The sequence below is a fragment of the Carettochelys insculpta genome, chromosome 8 (assembly GCF_033958435.1).
Source record: "Carettochelys insculpta isolate YL-2023 chromosome 8, ASM3395843v1, whole genome shotgun sequence".
Classification (NCBI taxonomy): Eukaryota; Metazoa; Chordata; order Testudines; family Carettochelyidae; genus Carettochelys; species Carettochelys insculpta.
In genome coordinates this window covers 144,465-169,075 of record NC_134144.1, presented here as the reverse complement: position 1 = coordinate 169,075, position 24,611 = coordinate 144,465, and the positions used below count along the sequence as shown (strand labels likewise).

General features: G+C 43.2%; 1 protein-coding gene across 2 annotated transcripts in view; it reads left to right on the top strand.

Moving 5' to 3' along the window:
* Nucleotides 1–17,899, top strand: part of MCM3AP (minichromosome maintenance complex component 3 associated protein) — a 71,435-nt gene extending 53,536 nt beyond the window's left edge. For both annotated transcript variants that reach the window (XM_075002115.1, XM_075002117.1), the window contains 4 exons: nt 340–469; nt 11,088–11,285; nt 14,807–14,960; nt 15,736–17,899. In XM_075002115.1, the coding sequence (XP_074858216.1) occupies nt 340–469; nt 11,088–11,285; nt 14,807–14,960; nt 15,736–15,885 (632 nt within the window). In that variant the 3' untranslated portion in view covers nt 15,886–17,899. The remainder of the gene's footprint in view (nt 1–339; nt 470–11,087; nt 11,286–14,806; nt 14,961–15,735) is intronic.
* The last annotated feature ends 6,712 nt before the right edge of the window (nt 17,900–24,611 follow it).

Sequence of the window (24,611 nt, the reverse complement as noted above, 5' to 3'; positions counted from 1 at the left end):
ATAGACTCAATAGTATTACTGTGGTGAGCATAAATGTGAAAAATATCCTCCCTGAAAGATGTGCAGAGTGCGCTGTGTGGCTGGGTGCACTGTGAAGTTAAAAAGTGAAGATAAAGCAGTGTTTTACAGTAACCCCCAATGATCCAATCTGGAATTTGTTGAATATTGAATCAACCCCAAAAGGCAAACTGCTGCAGTTCTGTGTGTTCAACACATCTAATTCCTTATAGTCTTCAAAATTTAAAGCAGAATTTCTATGAGCCATGTTTTAATATTGTATTTCCCTTGAAGGTGAAAGCCTTTGTTAATCCTGACTTCATCTTCAATGTTTGTCTACAGAAGCAGCGAGTGAAGACGGCGAGATATATGTCTATTTCTTTAAGGAACATTTAAAAACATTCACTCTTCCTTTTTCATGGGAGCAGGCCAGATTGCAAACTCAGAAAGAGATCCTGCAGGGAAACACAAGGCAAGATGATTTTTTAAATTTGTCATGATAATGGCTTTATCTTCATTAATTGCATCAGTATAGCTATTTGAGTAGGCAGTGTGCAAACTTGGAAATTGCACAGGGTCTTCATGGTTGCATAGGATGGGGTTTTTGTTTCCCCAGTGTTGTTCATATTTCTATAATGAAAAATGTATACTTGATCACAGAGAAGGATTGATAGATTTTTCCAAATTTCCTCTCATGCCTTATATTGAAATAGATTAGAGAATTTTACTAAACATGAAATCATTTATTTCTGGTGGCACAAAATGTGAAGAAATATAATGTTAATTAGTGAGGTCTAGTAACATCATTTACCATGAATCTAGTAGCCTTGATAGAGTTCTAAGTGTACGTTACTATTGTATCCAATGTCAGTGTCCATTACATGTCTGTTACAGGCTGTGCCAGGCATAAAAAATAGTCCATGCTGTCTTCTCCATCAAAATTAATCACTAGTTTTGTCTTGCAGCACCAGAACACTTGACCCTTTTTAAATGAGTGAATGCCTTGAATGAAATGTTGGAAGGCAGGATCCCATTGCGCTGTTTGGATCAAGAGCTGTTCTTGTTCGCATTCCTTATTTTAAATGTATTTCCCAGCAGTAGCATTCCAGGGGAGGTTCTGTCCCTTGTTTGCAAGATGGAGAGGGAAATGGCCCTTTAATAAGAAAAGAGCTGGAGAAGCTACCTGTAGGAGCAAGCGTGACGGGGCAGAGTTGGTGTCTGTGGTGGTTGGTGTAGGAGCGAGCCCCTAGCAACTTACTTACCAACATCTTGCTGTCTCCAAAAGGGAGAGGATGATGCCAGTTGCTAGTGTTTCATATCAGAGTACTGTCTGCTTACAGGTGTGGTATACGCTACAAAGTTTAATCAATGTGTGGCAGCTTATGTCAACCTAGTTGTGCATGTGCCTGTGCTTAAATTTGTCTCCCGCAGAACCCTGTTACACTGACACAGTAACACCACTTCCCCGAGCAGCCTAGGATCATGGTCAATGTACTTGAGTCAACACAGTGTGAGTGTAAACACCATTACTTATGTCAGCAGCCTCCCTGCTCTGGTCACCATTGTAAACTCTGTTGCCCATGTAGACTGGACACACAGACCCCATCCTGCCACTTTTTAAAAACCTACAGGTATTTGAAATTATTTTTCCTGCTTGCCTGGCTTGGCAAGTACACTGAACAGTTCTCCATTGTTGAGTTCAGCTGGCCATACTGGCTACCTGCTCCAGACTTGCTTCTACCTAGAGTAACCAGGAGATGTTGGATGTCCTGTGCCTCTCTGGAGGAGGCTATGCAGGCACACCTGTGAACCATGTGCAAATACATTGATATCTACACATTGATTTGTTCAGGGGATGCAAGAGGAAGGGGTATGACAGGGACCAGTAGGAGTGCTGTGAGAAAGCCAAGAACCTGTATTAAGCCTACCAGAAAGGCAAGGTCACAAGCTGATCTAGTCTGAAGATATTGACCTGCCATTTTACAAAGAGCTGCATGTCATATTTGGCAGATACCCAGCCACCATCACCCCACAGCATTGTGGATACCTCTGAGGAGCCCGAATCATAGAAGAGTAGGACTAGAAGGGACCTGGAGAGGTCATAGAGTCCAGCCCCCTGCCCTCATGGCAGGACCAAGCACTTTCTAGACCATCTCTGAAAGCCATCCATCTAACCTCTTCTTAAATATCTCCAGAGATGGAGATTCTGCCACTTCCCTTGGCAATTCGTTCCAGTATTTGATCACCCTGACAGTTAGGAACTTTTTCCTAATGTCCAACCTGAACCTCCCCTGCTGCAATTTCAGTCCATTGCCTCTTGTTCTATCCTCAGAGGCAAGGAAGAACAAGTTCCCTCCCTCTGCCTTATGACACCCTTTTAGATACCTGAAAACTGCTATCATGTCCCCCCTCAATCTTCTCTTTTCCAAACTAAACAAGCCCAGTTCTTTCAGCCTTTCTTCATAGGTCATGTTCTCCAGACCTTTGATCATTCTCGTTGCTCTCCTCCTGGACCCTCTCCAATTTCTCCACATCCTTCCTGAACTGCAGTGCCCAAAACTGGACACAATACTCCATCTGAGGCCTAACCAGCGCAGAGCAGAGCTGGAGAATGACTTCTTGTGTCTTGTTCACAACACACCTGTTAATGCATCCTAGAATCACGTTTGCTTTTTTTGCAACAGCATCACACTGTTGACTCATATTTAGCTTGTGGTCCACTATAACCCCTAGATCCCTTTCTGCTGTACGCGTTCCTAGGCGGTCCTTTCCCATTCTGTATGTGTGACACTGATTGTTCCTTCCTAAGTGGAGCACTTTGCATTTGTCCTTATTAAACTTCATCCTGTTTACCTCAGCCCATTTCTCCAGTTTATCCAGATCCTTTTGATTATGACCCGATCCTCCAAAGAAGTTGCAACCCCTCCCAGGTTGGTATCATCTGCAAACTTAATAAGTGTACTTTCTATGTCAATATCTAAATCGTTAATGAAGATATTGAACAGAACCGGTCCTGAAACAGACCCCTGCGGAACCCCACTAGTTATACTTTTCCAGCAGGATTGAAAACCATAAATAACTACTCTCTGGGTACGGTTATCCAGCCAGTTGTTCACGCACCTTATGGTAGCCCCATCTAAGTTGTATTTGAGTAGTTTATTGATAAGTATATTATGTGAGACCATGTCAAATGCTTTACTGAAGCCTAGGCATATCACATCCACCGCTTCTCCCTTATCCACAAGGCTCATTATTCTATCAAAGAAAGCTATTAGATTGGTTTGACATGATCTGTTTTTAACAAAACCATGCTGGCTGTTCCCTATCACCTTACCACCTTCCAGTTGCTTGCAGATGATTTCTTTAATGACCTGCTCCATTATCTTTCCTGGCACAGAAGTTAAGCTGACTGGCCTGTAGTTTCCCAGGTTATTCGTGTTCCCCTTTTTATAAATGGGTACTATATTTGCCCTTTTCCAGTGTTCTGGAATCTCTCCCGTCTCCCATGATTTTCCAAAAATGATTGCTAAAGGCTCAGATACCTCTTCTATCAGCTCCTTGAGGCTAGGATACATTTCATCAGGCCCTGGTGATTTGCAGACATCTAATTTTTCTAAGTAAATTTTAATTTGTTCTTTTCTTATTTCAACTTCTAAGCCTACCCCTTTTTCACTAGCATTCTCTGTGTCAGGCATTCCTTCAGATTTCTCAGTGAAGACCGAAACAAAGAAATCATTAAACATGTCTGCCATTTCCAAATTCCCTGTTACTGTTTCTCCCTCGTCACTGACCAATGGCCCTACCCTCTCCTCGGTCTTCCTCTTGTTACCAATATATTTGTAAAAAGCCTTCTTGTTTCCCTTTATGCTTGTAGCTAGCTTGAGCTCATTTTGTGCCTTAGCCTTTCTAATCTTGCTCCTGCATGCTCGTGTTGTTTGTCTATATTCATCCTTTGTAATTTGTCCTAGTTTCCATTTCTTATACGATTCCTTTTTTAGTTTGAGGTCATGCAAGATCTCCTGGTTAAGCCAAGGCAGTCTTTTGCCATGTTTTCTATCTTTCCTACGCAGCGGGATAGCTTGCTTTTGGGCCCTCGTAGGAAAGATAGAAAACATGGCAAAAGACTGCCTTGGCTTAACCAGGAGATCTTGCATGATCTCCAACTAAAAAAGGAATCGTATAAGAAATGGAAACTAGGACAAATTACAAAGGATGAATATAGACAAACAACATAAAATCATAACAAAAATCGTAGGTCCCTGCTGTGAACAGTTAGGAAGATACAGTCAAGACCTATTTTAGACTTCACTGCAGTACAGCCATGGCTTAGCCCGATGCAGGTCAAGTGGATCCGTGAATGCCACCAACAGCCTTGAATTTGTTTGTGCTATATGCCACAGTAACCTGTATTCCAAGAAATTGTTATGTTCTGCACTAATTCAGTAGTTCTTCTGACTGCAAATGCTGCAGGATCATGCATTCTGTTTTTGCAGAGAGTCTGTGTTTGCAGTGCTCATGACAAAAGTGCAGAGCTATCCAAATGCCATGCTTTCGTCACAGTTGTCAAACAGAGAGGAAGCTCAGACTTCAGAGAGGAATTTCAAATGGTGTTTATGCATTTTAAAAAGTGCAAAAATTATGGGAAATGGACATCATTATGGAGCAGAGATGGTTGCAAAACTGGGGGTGTGTCTGCATTAATAGATTAGGTCAAATTTATTATGCTTGACCTTTTAACAAATGGTTTTGTAAAGTCGAGGTTGCGTGTCACCACTGGCACATGAAGTCAATGCATGGCTTCCCCACTATGGTGGGCAGCTTTGACTTTGCCAGCAGTGCACTGTGGGTACCTGTCCCACAATCCCTGCTCCCCCCTTGCATTCTGGGTTAAGCTCCCAGTGTCTGACAACACAAAAACAGTACTGTGGGTGGTTCTGGGCATGTTTTGTCAGCTTCCCATAGTGGACTTATCTCCTCCCCCCTCCCTCTGGAAAGCAGTGGGAAACACATTATGCTGTGGTATGTGCAGACCCTAAGCAGCAGCTGCCAAAGCAGTGAAATCTCAGAGGACATCACAGACATACATGTATGTGAAATGCTAGAGAGGAGCAATGGGTAGATGCTGGCTGCACTCAGTGTTTTGTACACAGTAGAACACTGGTTCTTGTGCCATGAAATAAGTTTAGACTGGTGGGACCACATTGTTTGCAGGTATGGGACAATCAGGTGTCTACAAAACTTTCACATGCGTAAGGCCACATTCATGGAACTTTGTGAATTGCTTTCCTCTTCCATGAAGAGCAGCAATACCCGGATGGGACCTACTCTGATAGTTGAGAAGTGAGTGGCAACAGCTGTGTGGAAGCTTGCAACGCTAGATATCTACCAGTCAGTGGGCAATCAGTTCAGAATAGGTAAATCTATGGTGGGGGCTGCTGTGATCCAGGGAGCCAACATAATCAATAACTTTCTGCCACAAAGAATGATGACTCTGGGAAATGGGCAGGACATAGTGGATGGTTGTGCCATGATGGGGTTCCCTAGCCACATGGGAGCAATAGATTAACACACATCTCTGTGTTGGTGCCACAGAGTACTTAAACCACAAGGGTTACTTCTCAATGGTGTTACAGGTTTTGGTTGATCACAGGGACCATTTCACTGACACCAGTGGTGAGGAAAGAGGCATGACATACACATCTTTAGGAACTCCAGTTTTTTCAGAGAGCTGCAGCATGAAATTTTCTTCCCAGTCCAGAAGATTACCATTGGAGACTTGGAGATGCCAGTAGTAATCCTGGTAGATCCATCTTACTCCTTGCTCTCTTAGCTCATGAAGCAGTACACAGGCAGTTCATCTACAGCCGAGCAAGTGCAGAAAGGTAGTAGAATGTGCTTTTGACTGTTTAAAGGCCAGGTGTAGGAGCTTATTGACTCAGTTAGATCTCAGTGGAGGGGAAAGAAAATCCCCTGATTGTGGCAGCCTGGTGTGTGCTCCATGGTTTATGAGAGAGTAAGTGTGAAAATTTTCATGGCAGGCTGGAAAGCCAAGGCAGATCACCTGGGCACTAAATATGATCAGCCAAATGACCAGGAAATAAAGAGGCACAGCAAGGGGAACACCTAGTCAGAGAGGCTTTGAAGATCATCTTTATGCATGCCCAGAAAATGACATGACAGTCCTACCAGTTGTTGTTTAAAGAGGTGTGCCCCCTATATGATATGTGCTGGCCCCAGCCAGACACCAAGGCAATAAGAAGAGCACAGCACGGGGCATGCCTTATCAGAGAGGCTTTGCAAAACATCTTTATGCGTGACCAGACAGTGACATTACAGTCATGTCTTTTGCTAAGGAGGTACCCCTGTATGATGTGTGCTGGCCTGTAAACTCCCATCCCCACTTGTGCAACACAAGCAGTTAAGACACTGTTGTTGAGAGCTTATGCATTTTTATTTAGGGCACAAAATGAAGCACACCATAAAGGTATTCATGGTAGGACCTTCGGAGTGGTGTGAGCAAGGGCAAGAGGTGTTTTGCAGTCACAGATGTGTGTATGTCAGCCTTCTGTTCTGGGAAACGTCCTTGTGGGTTGAGTGGAAAGCTTCTCTTGACTTCCCCTCCAGTCCCCACATTCTGGGGAGTTGAAGGGGCAGGGGGAGAGAGCTGTGGAACATGGTGAGGAAGGCATGTGGTTTCAGCATGGGCTGCAGTGGGGATTTGTGTTCCTCAACCAGTCACCTCAGAAGGTCAGTTTGCTTCAACATCTCCTGAGTCTGGCCTTGACGTTCCTTGAGCACTGCCCTTTCCTCACAATCCATCCTCCTCCATGCACTTAGCTGTGCCCTGTCTGTGCAGGTAGTCTGCATGTGCTCAATGAACATGTCTTCCTCGGTCCTTTTTCACCTTCACATTTAAAAAAAGATCCTTGCTTTTGGTGAGGTCAGTTGCTCCCATTTGCCTGTTCACCATTCTCCTCCTCTTCCTTAGCCACCATAGCTTCCCCTGCTGTTGCCAGAGGCTGCCTGAAGAATTCATAGAATCAAAGAATCACGGAACACTAGAACTGGCAGGGACCTCGAGCGGTCATTGACTCCACTCCCCTGCCCTCATGGTCAGACCAAGTACCATCTAGATCATTCTGATAGATGTCTATCTAACCTGCTTTTAAATATCTCCAGTGATGGAGATTCCAAAACCTCCCAAGGCAATTTATTCCAGCGTTTAACTACTCTGACAGGAAGTTTTTTCCTAATGTCCAACCTAAACCTCCCTTGCTACAGTTTAAGCCCATTGCTTCTTGTCCTATCCTTAGAGGCCGGGAAGAACGATTTTTCTCCCTCCTTTTGTAACACTCTTTAGGTACTTGTAAATCGCTGTAATGTCCCCTCTGAGTCTTCTCTTTTCTAAGCAAAACAAGCCGAATTCTGCAGTGTTTCCTCTTAGCTTATGTTCTCTAGACCTTGAGTCATTCTTGTTGCTTTTCTCTGGACCTTCTCCAGTTTCTTCACATACCTCTTGAAATGTGGTGCCCAAAACTCGACACAATACTCCAACTGAGGCCTAATCAGTGCAGAGTAGAGTGGAAGAATGACTTCTTGTGTCTTGTTCACAACACTCCTGTTAATGCATCCCAGAATCATGTTTGTTTTTTGGCAACAGCATCATACTTTTGACTCATATTTAGCTTGTGGTCCACTATAACGCCTAGATCTCTTTCTGCAGTACTGCTTGCTAGATGGCCACTTTCCATTCTGTATGTGTGAAACTGATTGATTATTCCTTCCTAAGTGGAGTACTTTGCACTTGTCCTCATTAAAATTCACCCTATTGCCGTGGACCATTTCTCCAGTTTGTTCAGATCATTTTGAATTATGATCCTAACCTACAAAGCAGTTGCAACCCCTTGCAGCTTATCATCTGCAAATTTACTAAGCATACTCTATGCCCATATCTAAATGAGTGAAGATACTGAACAGAATGGGTCCTAAAACAGACCCCTGCAGAATCGCACTTGTTATGCCCTTGCAGCATGATTCTGAACTGTTAATAACTACCCTCTGAGAACAGTTATCCAGCCAGTTATGCACCCCTTACAGTACCCCATCTAAGTTGTGTTTGCCCACTTTATCGATAAGATGATCTTGTGAGACCATATCAGATGCCTTACTAAAGTCTAGGTATACTACATCCACCACTTCTCCTTTATCCACAAGACTAGTTATCATATCAAAGAAAGCTATCAGATTGGTTTGCCATGATTTGTTCTTTACAGATCCATGCTGGCTGTTAACTGTCATCTTATTTTCTTCCAGATGTTTGCAGATGAATTCCTTAATTACTTGCTGCATTATCTTTCCTGGCACAGAAGTTAAATTGACTGGTCTGTAATTCCCTGGGTTGCTCTCGTTCCCCTTTTTATAGATGGGTAGTATTTTTGCCCTTTTTCAGTCTTATGAAATCTTCCTGGACTTCCAGGAATTTTCAAAGATGATATCTAAAGGCTGAGATACCTCCTCTACCAGCTCTTTGCATATTCTAAGATGCATTTCATCAGGCCCTGGTGACCTGCAGGCATCTAACTTTTCTAAGTAATGTTTAACTTGTTCTTTTTTTATTTTATCCTCTAAACCCTTCCCACCAGCATTCACTATGTTAGTCTTGGTGAAGACCAAAACAAAGAAGTCATTAAACAGGTTTGCCATTTCCAAGTTTTCTGATACTGTTTCTCCCTCCTCACTGAGCAGTGCGTCTACCCTGTCCTTGGTCTTCCTCTTGCTTCTAACATATTTAGAAAATGACTTCTTGTTACCCTTTATGTCTCTAGCTAGTTTGAGCTCATTTTGTGCATTTGCCTTTCTAATCTTGCCCCTGCATATCTGTATTGTTTGCTTATATTCATTGTTTGGAAGTTGTCCTAGTTTCCATTTTTATAGGACTCCATTTTGTTTGTGAGATCATGCAACATCTCCTGGTTAAACCAAGGTGGTCTTCTGCCATACTGTCTTTCCTACCCACTGGAAAAGCTTGCTTTTGGGCCCTTAATAATGTCCCTTAGAAAAATGGCCAACTTTCTTCAGTTATTTTTCCTTAGTCTTGCTTTCCATGGGACCTAACCTACAAGTGTTCTGAGTTTACAAAAGTCTGCCTTCTTGAAATACAGTGTCTTTAGTTTGCTGATCTCCATTTTACCACTCTGTAGAATCACGAACTCGGTGATTTCATGGTCACTTTCTTCCAGGCTGCCTTCCACTTTCAAATTCTTAACCAGTTCCTCCCTATTAGTTAAAATCAAATCTAGAACAGCTTCTCCCCTAGTAGCCCTTTCCACCATCTGAAATAAAAAAAAATTGTTCTCAGAGCAGTTCCAGAACCTATTGGATAGTTTGTGCCTTGCTGTGTTAGTTTCCCAGCATACAGTTTGAAGTTCCCCATTAGCACCAAATCCTGCGCTTTGGATGATTTTGTTAGTTACTTAGAAAAAGCCTTGTCCATCTCTTTTACCTGGATAGGTGGTCTTTAGTAGACCCCTAGCATAACATTATCCTTGTTTTTTTTCCCCTTTTAACTTAACCCAGACACTCTCAATGCTTCTGTCTCCTACGTCCATCTCTATCTCTGTCCAGGTGGGTCCAGTTTTAATATACAAGGCAACACCTCCTCCCTGTTTACCTCACCTGTCCTTCCTGAGTGAGCGGTACCGTTCTATACCAATATTCCAATTGTGTGTATTATCCTGCCAAGTCTCTGTGATACCAGCTATGTCATAGTTGTGTTTGTTTATCAGGTCTTCAAGTTCTTCCTGCTTATTACGCAAACGTCTTGCATTTGTATATAGACATCTAAGATACTGATTTGATTTTGCCTCCCAGCTCCTGGTATCGGCAGACGGTTTGGGGACACTGGTTGGTTCCCTCTGCCCTAGAATCCCATGGGAATTCATGCAAAGATATACTGCTCAGGTGTGCTGTCACATTGGCCAAACAGGAAATGAAATTCAAACTTTCCCAGCTCACTTCCTATACACCTGGAGAGTAGCGGAGCTGAAAGTGCTGGTCAGATTGGTCACACTGGGGGCACTGAGAGACACCTCCAGGAGGCCAAGAACGTTAAATTTCTCAGCACTCCATTTGCACTACCCTAAACTCAACCATGCAAGGTTGAATTTGGCTTTGCTCCTCATGAAAAGCAAGTGCGCCAAAATTGACCTCAAGAGGCCTTAAAGTTGCTAGAAGGACCCCAGTGGTGATAACTAATTGCTTAGAAAATTGACCTAAGTCAGCTAAGTTTGACCTAACATCCCACTATTGACCATGCCCAGGAAGCAGACCCTTGCATAGCTCATTTAGGCCCAGCATTCATTGCCAAAACTTCCTTAAAAAATATGCTTCATTGACAAGTCTCATACTGTACTCCGCATCAATACAAGCACTCCTGGCAAGTACATGCACTGCCAACAATGAGGTGTCAAGTATGTACATACACAAGTGGCATACTAACTGGGGGGGGGGGGGGGGTTGTATGTTGATATGACTTGAGTCAACGTAAGTTTATAATGTAGACGTGGCTTTAGAGCAGTGGTGTCCAAAAGTGAGACACCTGATCACCGGACTTGCGCGGCCCTGAGAGCCGCACTGCCAGAGTAGCCAAGCCCCAAGCCACACAACCCTGAGAGCCACATATTGCGGTGCCTGAGGCACCCCTGCACCACCACCTGAGCTGCCAGATAAGCCTGCCAAGCCACATTCACCACAATACGCTTCCCCATTCTCCACATTTGATGAACGAGGAGTGTATCGGACACTGTGGCCTTAGAGTCTAACTAGTACACATACCTCAAATATATCTTTCCTTAAATGAAACCCACTTGTGTGTAGGTGCCCCCACACTCCTTGTCCCACATACATTTTATTTTCAGGGCTCAAGTGGCATGTCCATGCATCAGAGGTCTCATGCTGAACTCTCCATATGTGGGGGATTCATCCCAGAAAGTGTGATTATTTCCTTAGTTCCTACTTTTTCATAATTCCAGTGCTAGGGACACACTGGCTTTGGCTTTCCTCCCTCTCACTAAAATACTTCATTCTTGCAGGTCAAGGGTACATGCTTCTCAGTCATTTGGAAAACATCATCCCATTTTGCTGCCTCAAACTGAGCATGTTGTCAGCCTAAGGGGTCAGGAAACAAGGATTCCTAGTGCATCAGATCTAACACATGTGGCCTCTGCCCAGGAGCTCCTCCCAGAGCGGTTGGCTGCTAGTCTGGATCTGGAGAAGAGAGAGCACCAGAGGTAAGTGACAGGTGCAGCAGCACAGATCCTTTTCTCACAGAGGCATTGCTAGCTTTGCAGGGTGCTGGAGTTCATGAACAGGCTTCTCTGTTGTACAAAGCTGAGGGTTAGTGGTTTCAGGGAGAAACCCAGATTGTTGCTGACAATCTCCTCTACTTTCCATAATGTTGTTGTGTCCTGTTCCCCTCTGTTCTTCAGTTACTTTGAAAAGAGTTGGTTCTAGGGACAAGCAAGCAGACAATGGGCACCAATCTGATAAGGGTATTCGGCTGTTTGTTCCCTTCAGCTCCTTGGGCAGTACATGGAAAAAATGTTTTCTGCCCTGGTCAGTAGAACAGGTATGACCATTCAAGATCCGAAACATAATGTGTGCACTGGGGGGTTTGAGGTCCTTGGAGTGAGTGTCTACCAACAGAAGGACCATCAGTACTATAGCAAGGCAGAATTTGGCAGCAAAAGAACTCTATGTGCACCAATAAATCTGTTAGTCTGTAAGGTGCTGCCACAGGACTTCTCATCATTTTTGCAGCAGAAGACAAGTTTCCATGACCCCATAAGGTACCAGGAACAAAATCACGGAACTTAGCCCATCACAACATCTCATGCAATTGCATGCAGTTCTGCTAGTCATCAGGGCAGACCTTTTGCTCTTATTCCAGCCTTCCTCTGTAGCTTATGTGAACAGTTCAGAGGCTTGATCCCAAAGCAAGGCTCTCTGCAGTATTTTAGTGGGGAAAGCACTAGCGCTGCTGTTCCAGACACAGGGAAGGTTTGTTTCGATGGGTAGAGCACTCCATGCTGCAAGTCAGTCAGTAGTAAAGAATTTCTAATACTCTCCTCTGTACATTTTCCCTGTCACTTCACCGTGCCATGTCACAGTTCCTTGTCTGTGAGATTAGGAAGGGAGTAAAGTATGCCCCTGTTGCCTCTCACTGAAGTTTTCTGTCCGGGAACCTGGAACTGGTTAGTACATTGGGCCATTTCCCATGTTAGACTGAAAGGATCCATTTCTCTAAAGTTACAGGATTCAGCGTCCTCATTGCTTTGAGGAAGCCAAGAACTTGTATATTTAACTCTGCTCTGACAGCTAAGTAATGCTCCAAGGATTTGGATTCCTTCACTGGCACTGCTAATCTGATTCTGAGCACTGCTTTTTTATTTTTCTTAAGATTGACTCTTCCCAGAAGCTGATGGTTGCTATGTATCATTTTCTGAAGTTTGTCAAGTGAGGTGTAGGGTCTATCAGCATTAAAGCTTGTTGTATGAGCATTTGTTCTGGCATAAGGGGTTCTCCCTTCCCATCTTATCTTCCTATGCTGGCATGGATAGTCAGTGTTTCTGGAGTGTACTGTCTGTTCCTGCTCAGCATTTGGAATTCTGATTGGATTGCCTTTTTTTGAGGACAGTGGGAAGAAGGGGGACATTTTTAGATCATCCATTTTATGGGGGATATTTTTTCCTTGTTACCTTTTGCTGCAGTACACATTGCTTGAATTGAGCCATGCTACAGGATTAAGTCAACCTAAATTCAATTCTAGTTATGTGATTATGTAGCTGATATTAGGTCAACTTACTGCAGTGTCTAGACGGCAGGGGGTTGATGGGAGAAGCTCCCCCCATCTAGTTACCTTAATTTCTTTCCGATGGAATATTGGAGTCAACTGGAGAGTGGTCTGTGGTCAATTAGATTTGCTATATCAACCCTTGGTGGATCCATCATCACAGCACCACTTTCCCATTAGTGGAAAAAAGCCCTTTGTGTGTTCAGAACATGATGGAGAGAGTGATCGATTACAGGCAGAACCCATCTTCCTTGTGTGGTTAGCTCTGCTTTCATCCCTGTCTTCTGGATCACTGGGGCAGAGGTCAGCGACCTGCAGCTTGGGAGCCACATGCGGTTCTTTAAGGAGTCTGTTGCAGCTCCCTGCCCTGCTGCTGCTGAAATAATGGAACTATATTTAATTGGTTTAATGGCTGGTGGCAGGTTGGGGAAGTGGTAAGCCCTCAGGAGAACTGCGGAGAGGGGCGGCCATGTCTGCCCCTGCTGGAGCAGTGCAGACCTGCTGAGAAGGAGGCAGTGGGCATGGAGGAGCAGCATCAGCATGCACATTTGGAGGACCTCATCGCTGAGGCGGGTTATTCCTGGGGATGGCAGGGGTGGATTTGGTGCTGAGAGGGGTTGAGCCTGGAGACGGGTAGGGGCAGGTTTGGGGGCTGGGGCAGGTAAAGCCTTGAGATGGAGGGAAGGTTTGGGGGTAGAGTCTGGGAAGGGTTGAAGTGAGCTTTGCGCCTTCGTACTTAAAAGCCTATCCCCAGGCACAACATTTTGCTTGTCCTCATTTGCTCTCCAATCCAGGGGTGAAAGTAATTTAAACTTTCTAACTGGTACAAATCATTGTGTGTGCATTGTTCTTAAAATAGGGGTTACAAAAAGTATGGTTTGACTTTATTTATTAAGGACTGACTTGTATTCACATGCATTTCAGCTCTTGAAGTATTGATTTTGTAACTGAATTTGGAAAAAAAAAAAGGCTTTTCTTGCTATTTTGGTTGTAGATGCCTTCTCTGGGGGAAGTTTCCTCATTTTTCTATATCACTATTTCCATCACTGTCTGTAAACTAAGGGATCAGAGGCTTCTCTCCAAACTGCATCAAACTGGAATGCATCAAATGGGGTGCCTGTAACTTAGACTACAAACCTTCTAATGGCATATAGAGAATCCAATTGTTGATGAATTATTGAGAACAAACGCACTTATACCCCGGTCTGAATGATTCTGATTAGTAAATTTTGGAAAATGCACATTTAGTTTGGAATTAATAAACTGCTACGAGTTTTCAGGAGCAACCTCCTAGGAACTGCCTCAGCTCAAGGCAACTGAATGTCTCACCAATGCTATCGTGATTTAATAAGAGAAACAGTGCAGTTCTTTTTCAATTGCTTGCTCATATCTGTTCAAGTAGGTATGTGTTTATGCATGTGCATGACTGTCAGAAAAAAATTTCCCTAGCTGCTACCCATCAGGTCAGTTGTGGAGCCCCTGAAGTGGTGCCAGTGTGGAGCTCTATATATGACCTCACTGACCAGACTCTCCTCTAGTCCTCCTTATTGCCTATGAGGCTGTTGGTAAGAGCTTGTTGCTAGACTCCCTAGATTTTCTTGTGTAAATAATTGTAAATAGTTTTTTAGCATAGCCATTGTTCTCAGTCTTAGGCAGTCGAGGGATAGGGAAGGTCTCGCCTTCTCCTATCATCGCCTTTATGGAGTGAGGGCCATGAAAAAATTCCAGGGCTTTAAGCAGTGCAGAGCCTATTGAAAGTGTACACCAATGATCAACCCTCACATCTCCTGCATCCGTTGTGTTGGTGAAGCTCATCAACTAGGTTAGTGTATCTGTAGGGACTGATTGCTTTTTGCAACTATATCGGCCCATAACATGTGCATCCTTTAGGCTGAAAAGTACAAGGTATGTAAAGCTGAACTGGAGTTAACTTGTGCTTACAACCTAATTTTTTTCTAGGTTTGAGGAGCAGCTACACAAGTGGTTAGCAGAAGACAACTCCAAGCAGTTCCCATGCTCCTTGTCTCTTCCCCTCTACCTTCCCCAAAGTCTGATCTGTACACCTCAGGTTATCCATTCACTGAGTGAAACTTCCACATCCCCATGCCCACAGGTAAAAAGAGTTGTATTGGCAAGAACATAAGGCTTTACTGTGCAGAGCTGTGTGCAAATGCACTGATGTTCTGAACTTGCCTTGGGAATAACAGATGCTTTTAATGGTAAAATTCCAAGTATACGCATTTCTCGAGAGAGAATTTCTGCCAGTCTGGTAGATGGGCTCCAGGGAGGTGGCAGGGAGGGATAGCTTAGTGGTTTGAGCATTGGCCTGTTAAACCCAGGGTTGAGAGTTCAATCCTTGAAGAGGCCATTTAGGGATTGGGGCAAGGAGATGTCAGGGATGGTGCTTGGTCCTGCCAAGAGGACTGGACTGGACTAGACCTCCCAAGGTCCCTTCCAGTCATAGGAGATGTGTGTATCCAACTATTTATTTATTTATATTTATTTAGCTGTCCCAGACAAGTGGGCTGCTGTGAGCATATTTCCCAGAAATCCAAGGTTAGCTTTGTATTTACATCCTTCTGATCACCCCGTCACATTGTCAATGTTCCCTTTGCTATTGTGCATAGTTACAGTGAGATGTGGTGCAAGAGATCAGCTAGCCAACACTCCACCAAGTTAAAGGTAGGAGGTGAGTGGTGAAACTGCTAGCTATGCTCCACCCTCCTGTGAAAGTGCCTGCACCAATAGGAGATTGCTGGTTCAGCGGCCCAGCTGTCTCCAGGGGTAGCACAGGGATTTAACAGGCACATTGTTTCATGGATAACTTTCCCTTGTTCCTGTGGGACAAGTGACTTTTTGACACTAGTGCATTTTTTCCCTCTGGACAGGTTGGAAGTCCTGGGGCTCTGGTAGAAGAGACTGGCACCTCTCTGTCGGACAGAGTGAAACACTTGCAACAGATGATTAGAACTAACAAGGAAGAGGAGGTTGCCTGTGAGCTCCATATATCTGCCCTTCTGGACATGGTGGATATTTAACTGGAACCCATGCTTGCTTGTGGTGCAAGAGACTTTGCAGTGGAAGGCTGCTCAGGATGTGGGAGTCAGACAACAAGTGTCCCAACGGCAGGTGCCTATGCTAAAAATTGTCTCCCCCCTCTGGGGAGGAATCCTGGCAATATTCATTAGAAAGAGATGGGACTTGTACATCAGTCCCTCCCGCAGCAGAGCAGGTGTTTGCCCAGTGACTGCCCTGCCCAGCCCTGCATTCCTGGGTCTGGGTTTTGCCTTGAGTCCTCCAGCACTAAGTCCTTCATACCAAACTGCTCTTATTCCATGGGTGGGAAAACTGGTTCCATCATGGCAGGCAATGCTTCTGGTTTAGTCTGTAACATTAATGTCTCTTTATATAAATTCCCCTTGCTTGTGTCCATATGATTTACCCCCTCTCAGCTGAGCCAACTGCTGTTCAGATTCTGGGTGCCTGCTCAGTTTCACAGCTGTAAGGGAACAAAGCAGACCTTCCCCCTTCTTTGACTGCCATATTACCTGCCACTCCTCCTTTATATAGTAAGACTGCGGATGAGCTGTTTGAGTTACACTTTATGCTTGGGATTGGCTATTAGTCTTTGCTGAAATAAGAACAAGAAAATTCTGCCAGCAGGTGTACCCATTCTGCTTGCATGGTGCAGCTCAATTAGGTTTTACTAAAAGAATGTTGCACGGTAGGTTAGGCCTAAAGTCAGTGAGGATCCTTAGGTAGACGAGAACAATGTGATTCTAATCTAAACACTGTCCAGATATAACTAAAAGTCACAGGCTGAGCAATTTGTAGTTTATAGAAGCAGTTTCATTCTTGTACCTTGTTTTTGGTTTTTTTTTTTTATTTTTACTATTGTGTTTGTTTTGAGCCTCCTAGCTGCCCACAAGTATCTCGCTACTTAAGAAATATTTGAAGCATTGTCCTTGTTTTCAAGAATCCATAAGATTAGTGACCTGTTGTCTCTCAACAATCAACATGCTTCATGCAAGAGGATTCTTTACTTTATGGTTTAAGTTTTGTTATTGACTGTTCATGAAGATATGTTCTGGAAGAGTTGCCCCCCCTCTTGTGTGGAATAAAGCACCGCTGAGAACCAACTGCGTGTAAATTTGTTTTTAAATTGTACAGGAGCTTTGAGGAATTCTTTAGCATCTGCTGTTTCTTTGCTCCTAATGAGGTTCTTGTTTTGAAAGTTTTTATTTTAAAATAAAAACAATTGTATTATCTGCAGTGATTACTGTTACTCATGTGTGAATGTGTTTTATGACAGCATTTTAATGAAAGGATTTGTTCATGTAAAAAAACCAGATTGTTTCAGGCTCTGATTTATCGGGTAACATGAATGTTGTTAACAGGTTGAGCAATGAGCAGCTTCTCCTTGCCCACCAATCAGAAATCAGTTGTCTATTTAAACATTTTTATTTAATTTTTTTAATGTTGTTCCTCAAACTTTCAGCCTCTCAACTCCCAAGTCCCCACATTTTGTACACACTTGCTCTTTAAAGTACAGCTTTTCATTTGTCCTTAGAATGTCAGTAGTAAATGTGGTTTATGTTTTAAGTTAAAGATTAGCTGAAAAAATTGGAATAAAAGGGTTTTTAAAAAATTAAGGGCATGTTGTGCCTTAAGGCTGTTCTTACTAGTAAACTCTCCAGGCTTTAGATTATTTTTGAAAAAGACTAAAATGGAAATTAACAAGTCCACATGCTTTGTGCTCTCAGCAGTGCCTCATTTCTAATGCTGTGGTTGATCTGCTCTGTTTATACATATTGTTGTAAGATTGTAAAATGGAATCAAGAAACCTTGGAACTGTTTTTGAAATAATGCTTTCAACAATGTACGCATGTAAACTTTTTATGTTATATAATAAATTTTGAGTGGCTTGAAGTATATTGTCAAAATTTGACTACACAAAAATGCTTCCTAATGTACACCTAATGCCGTTATTTTGCAAGGATACCTGCTGGCTGCAGGTTAAATATTGATAATCCCCAGCTGTATAATTATAGTGTTATATTGTAGCTCTTTTTATAATTATGATAATATAATTAAACTTTTTTTCTTCTTCTTCACTTTCATTAGTTTACATGTCTACCTTCCATTCTGGCTCTCATCCATCTACTGTTGATTGGCAAGCATTTCTCTGTTCTTTTCTTCAGGATGATAGCTACTGCTCCACCAAAAATGGAAGAAATTAGCTTGCAATAAGATCCTTAAAGATTGGTAAAGCTCCAGGACACAACAATCTGAATGCTGAATAGTTCAAGGCAGACCCAGAAGTTGAAGCCACTATTCTTCAACGATTCTTTACAGCAATATGGGAAGGGAAGCAGGTGCCAGTGGAATGGATGAATGGAATTCTTTTTAAGATACCCAAGAAATGAGCCACTCAGTGACTGCAACAACTGGCGTGACATGATTCTCCTTTCAGTGCCGAGCAAGATCCTTACTAAATTCATTATTCAGTGGATCTCAGACACTATTGACAAATCACTGAGGAAAGCAAGCTGGCTTTCACAAAGGAAGGGAGTGTGTAGATCAAATTTTTGTACTGCATACCATCACGGAGCAATGCATTGAATGGCAGAAGCTGTTGTTTATCAACTTTATTGATTTTTGAAAAAGCTTTCAATGGCATTCATAGGGATTGTCATATTTTGAGAGCATATGGAATACAAAAACAATCAGTACAGCTTATCGAGTGTTTTTATAATAATTTCACATGCAGTTTTGGAAATAATGATTTGTGCTTCAGAGTTAAGACTGGAGTAAGGCAGGGATGTGTCATGTTGCCGATGCTTTTTAACTTAGTCATAAACTGGGTTATGTGGTGTACAACAGAAGATGAACCAAAAGGCATTAGATGGTCTGTCTTCTCTACACTAGAGGGCCTTGATTTTGCTTGATGATCTTGTGTTGCTCTCTCATAATGCATTGTCATATGCAAGAGAAGACAACTCAACTTTGCACCTTCAAATGGTTCGGACTAAGAGTTAGCCAGAAGAAAACAGAAGTCATGACCCTAAACATTGAAGCACCAACATCAGTCAAGATTGATGGCCAGGACATACCTGCCATAGAGAGCTTTACATATTTGGGTAGTGTCAGACTAGATAGAGGTGTCAGAAGTGATATTTAGAGTAGATTCACTAAAGCCAAAAATGTCTTCATGAGTCTGAATGCTGTATTGTGGCACTTTATGTACTAACAGATACTTTGGAGCATAAGCTTTTGTGGGCAAAGACCTGCTTCATAAGATGCAATATTATTGACAAAATATGTTAGTCTATAAAGTGCCACAGGACTTCTCGTTTTTGCAGATACAGACTAACATGGCTACCCCTCTGATACTGAATGCTGTATGGAAGTCATCACAGTACAGCATCCACACCAAACTGAAGTTTTATCAGAGCTGTGTCTTATCAACATTATTATATGGATCAGAATGCTGGCAGATGACAGAGTATGACCTCAGTAATTGTCAGCCTTTCATATGAGAAGCCTTTTTGAGGATCCTCTGTATTTTATTTTTTTTTTTTTTTTGGCGAAGAATAATTTCAAATTAGAACCTGCTGGCACAGTGCAAGCAAGATGACATGGCCACTGTCATTATGAAACGATGCTGGAGATGGTTTGGTCACGTGCTCAGGAAAGATGGAAGCTCCACCACAAAGACTGCTGTGCACTGAACTCCTGAAGGGAAGCAGAAGTGAGGACAACCCAAGACAACATGGTGCTGGACCACTGAAGTAGAAGTGAAGAGCAACGAATCACAGTTGGGGCCCTATTGAAAGACTGGCCAGTGACAGACGGAATTGGAGGACCTTTGTTGCTTCCACACGCCAGTAGGCATAAAGGATGATGATGATGGTGAATTAAAAAACTCCCACTGATCATGAGCCAGGTCACACTGCTTACATTCTGAAATCCATCTTCCTGGATTTATTTGCTGCAAACTCTACTATCAGATCATGGTAATTCAGGTTTGATGCTGCTTTCTTCCCAACAGACAGAATGACAAGCCCATCTAGCCTCTCTTGAAACACAGCTGGCTATAGGTAGTGTTCCCTGTAAGCTATGTGCTTGTGTAGCTGCTCGAGAGATTCAAATGCCAGCTAGATGATTAACAGAGCACCCACAGCTAGGCTTCGTTTCTCCTGGTGGGGAACACTCTCACATCCCTCAGTGCATAGAAAAAATAGATGGATGGAAAAGATTAGGGGGAATGTTGGCAGTAGGTAGCTGTTAATTTTTAATTTGGAAGAACTTTGCTCCCCTGAAGCTGCTCTGACTGGGATTGTCAGCAAAATTGTGTCTTGTATTCTGTGTTTGGGAAGGCACTGTCAAGTGGTTTAAGACACTCGAGGGCTTGAAGAGAAGTACTTGTTCCCTCAGGAATGAATTCTTATAGCACCAAAATTTTTCTTCTCCATTTGTGTCTGTGCGTGCTAGTGCTAGCCATTATAAGCTAGCTGGGAATATAGGTAGGTTGGAGTGCAGAGCTGGGGTGCATTACACTGGAGGACCAGCAGAGTATAGGCATGAGGAGAGCAGGGAGTACATTAGAAGAGCTGGTTGGGGCTATGTCTTTCTCACCTGAACCCCCCAATCTTTCTCTCCTCTACTCCTACCCATTCCCATTTCTTCTTCCCCACAATCCCCTCTCCCTCTAATTCCTCTTCTGACTCCTAGTACTGCTCCCTTCCCAGGAATCATTTATATACCTAATTTCCTCCCTTGACCTTCCCCAAAAGACAGATTACATTCTTATCATATCAAGTTGCCAGCACCCATGATTTACAAATTATAGCACCCTACAGGCATCTGTTGCAAAACTCCTTTTGTTGCTTTCTTAGTGATCACTCAATAACGAGTAGGACATCTTCATGTCACTCTATTTGTGAGCCCATTGATGGCTGATCAGCCCGATTCTGGAGCCACAGATCTTATCACAGAAAGGGCAGGTGTTGGTGGTAGTTGGAGGGGAGCGGAGCAGTTTTTGAAGCTCTTTTCTTTTTCTCCACCTCTCATCACCACTGTGCTGGGACTTCTCAAATTGCACTACCACCTCATAAATTATCATTCTTCACTGGGGGATGTTCTTGGGCAAGGTTCTCCCACGTGTTGACAGTGATGCTGCATTTTTTCATGTGTGCCTTCAGCATGTCCTTATATTGCATTTATGGGACTCCAATGTTCCTCTGTCCTTCCTCCAATTCAGAAAACAGAATCTGTTTTGGGAGGCACTGACCAGACATCCAAACCATGTGATCAGTCCAACAAAGTTGTTAATGAATGATAGTGGCTTCCATGCTACTTATGTTCGACTCCTCCAGGACGCTAGTGTTTCATGCGCCTATCCTCCCAAGAGACATTTAGGATTACAGAATCACAGGGCTGGAAGGGACCTCAGGAGGTCATCTAGTCCAGCCCCCTGCTTCAAGCAGGATCAACCCCCACTAAGTCATCCCAGCCAGGACCTCGTCCAGCTGGGACTTAAAAACCTCAAGGGATGGAGAATCCACCACCTCTCTAGGCAACGCATTCCAATGCTTCACCACCCCCCTGGTGAAGTAGTTTTTCCTAATATCTAACCTACACCTCTCCCTCTTCAACTTCAGACCATTACTCCTTGTTCTGCCATCTGACACCACTGAGAACAGTTTCTCACCCTCCTTTTTAGAGCTCTCCTGAAGCAGTGTTGATATTGTTCAAGTGCCTTCAAATGACATTCATATGTAGAGGGTTTCACATGTGTACAGTTGTGTTGGAACAACCACTGCAGAATATACAAGGAGCTTTATCTTGGGATAGATGTCCCAGCTCTCGAAGATCTTTTGTCTCAGGTGGGCAAAGGCAGAGCTTGCACATCTCAGACAATGCAGTATTTCCACATTAATGTTGACTTTAGTGGAAAGATGATTTCCAAGATATGGGAAGTGTTCCACATTTTCCATTGCCTTCAATAGAAGGTACATTAGATTGCCTCATCTGCAAGGATTGGTGGAGCACCTTGGTTCTTCTTGATATTGATGTGAGGCCAAGAATCTCATATGCTTCAGTGGAGTCACTTGATGGCATTCCTTTTGTTGAATAGGGTTGTGATTGATTTATCCTTAGTTATGTTAATTAAGGTGGGGTGAGTTCACACTATCTATCAATGAAATCTGTCCAATTCATCCATACCACACCCTCTATTTAACAGAAGGAAACAGGTTTGGGGAGCAACCTGTAACTCAGGGGTCCCTTGGTCAAATGACCCCAAATTTAGATCATTAGTTCTACTCTGCATCCCCAGGAGGCAGATTTCTAGGCAATCAGAGTAGCATTCAGATTTTAGAGCATTTAGGTTGAGTTTTAAAGATCATAAAATCATGGAAACTGTCTGATGTGTTTCTGTAATTTGGCAGTCCTTGTGGGTGGTGGTGGTGGTGTGTGTTCCTATTGTTACATTACTTACACTAAAGATCACCCAAGGCTTACAGTCATAGGTATTTTATTAAAGCCACTATTAGATTAAAGGAAAAGGGGGAACTAGTTTTCAAGTATACAGCCACTCATATACTTAAGCAGGCAAACTCACGCAAGTGAAGAGTTGCACAGGGATAGCAGAGGAATCCAGGTGCAGCCAGTACCATCCATCCTGGGGAGAGGGGAAGGGGCCCAGTATTAGGGTTATATGCCTTTTCCTGTCTCCCCAGCTAGTCGAGACTAATTTCTGCAGAGTGTTGATGGCAAGAATAATTCTTTATAGCTTTGCACCCGTCTTTTTATGTTTGTGTTCTTTTCCTGTCCCACTGTACTAGGATGCTGTGTGGCCAGAAGTCATCACCACTGTCCCAGGACTCTGTGGGTGTATCTACACACCGATGTTATTTCTGAATAATGGCCATGATTCCAAAATAACTTTGAGTGTCTACACAGTGTAACGGCTATTTTTAAATTATTTTGAAATAGTGGACAGCTTATTTAGAATTTGGGAGACCTAACTGTACAAGGAATAGTGCCTATTTGGAAACAGATATTTCAAAATAGGGGCTGTGTAGACCAGGAATAGGGGCAATTTTGAAATAAGTTATAGTGCGTCCAAGCGCTGTATTTTGAAATAAGCTATATTATGTCTGGATGCTGTATTTCAAAGCAGCTGAGCCCCATTTCAATATGCATTTGTGTGTAGATATGCTATTTCAAAATAAGCTATTGTGGAAAAATCTCTTCCACAATAGTTTATTTTGAAATAACACTGCTGTGCAGACATAGCCTGTATGACCATGAGTCATCAGCTAACAGCAGATAGGACTTTGATCTTCCCTTGATGGATCCTCTTACTGTTTTCTTGGATGGATTCTTTTGCAGGGCTCAGCTCTTATTCTCTGGCCAGCTGCGTACTGCTGGTAGTTGGTCATTCAGACAACTGGCTTCAGGGAGGACTGATTCCATTGTGCACACACTCACATTCACACTTTACTCGCACGAAAGAAAGCTCACGTTACAGAAAGCAATTTCTCTTACAAATGAATAGTCTAAATTTCTTACAGTTTTATGGTACCTATAAACAATTTCTTACTAACTTATAATATGTAATAGAGACCTAGCAGCTGCTACCAAACAAAGCTTACAGAAAGTTACAGGACTTAAAAGCAGTGAAGACTGAAAGTTAGAGAACTTACAGCTGCACTGTTCTGTACTGAGCAGAGGCTTTATACAACACGTAGGTCCTCTTATTGAGGGCAGGAGAACTCCAAGGCTGGAGTCTGCTGATGGGGAGGTGAAAAAGGCATGGAGGACCTGGAGGCTGGCGTGATAAGGGCTGCCTCGCTGCCTGCAGCCTGGTGGCAAAGACCTCACCTACCCAGTGCTGGGAAAGGCGAAAAAGAGCAGTGGAAGTAGGGGAGGTGTGGGGCACACAGGGACAGCCGTTTTTTGGCAGTGGGTGAGGAGCCCTGATGGAGACTGGCTCCTGGCACTCACCTGTGCTAGGAGGGGGGTCTGCCTGGATTGGCAGAGGGTCCCACCACCAGAAAAGGTAAGAGATGGGGCAGGTCAGGTGGCCCTGTGCAGGTCGCCTGCTGGAGTGCTACTTCTGCATGAATGAGAGGAGCACTAGGACCCTACAGGAGCCAGTGAGTAAAACCAGCAGCCAGAGAAGATGGGAAACTGATTGAGTAGCTGGGGGAGGGGAGGCAAAAAAAAAAGTGGGAGGTTAAGCCTGCTGCAGGTACGATCCCCTACCCATCGGAGGTGCAGGGCTCCCAGGAGCTGCCCCACCTCATCGTATGGACAATATTTGACTGGAATGCCAAATATATACTGGGACAGCTTTTCTGTATGCTCAGCCACTTAAATAACAAAACAAAAACGCAGTCCTATAGCACTTTAAAGACTAACAAAAACAATATATTTGGTAATGAGCTTATGTGGGGCAGACCCACTTCTTCACATCTGCAAATTTCCAGATTTTCACCTAATACATTATTCTGTTAGTCTTTAAAGAGCTATGAACTGCTTTTTATTTTTTTTTGTGATGTTACTATTATGGCTGCATCTGTGACCAATCAAATGAGGCAATTGATCTGATTTCACAAATCGAAAAAGTTCAACAGACAATAAACCATTTTCAACTCCTATTCATTGTACTAATTAACCTCAAATGTTTTCATTCTACCAACCTGTCTCCAACTGGGGAGTAACAGTACTTCACTCTTCTTCTTGGACTGAGATG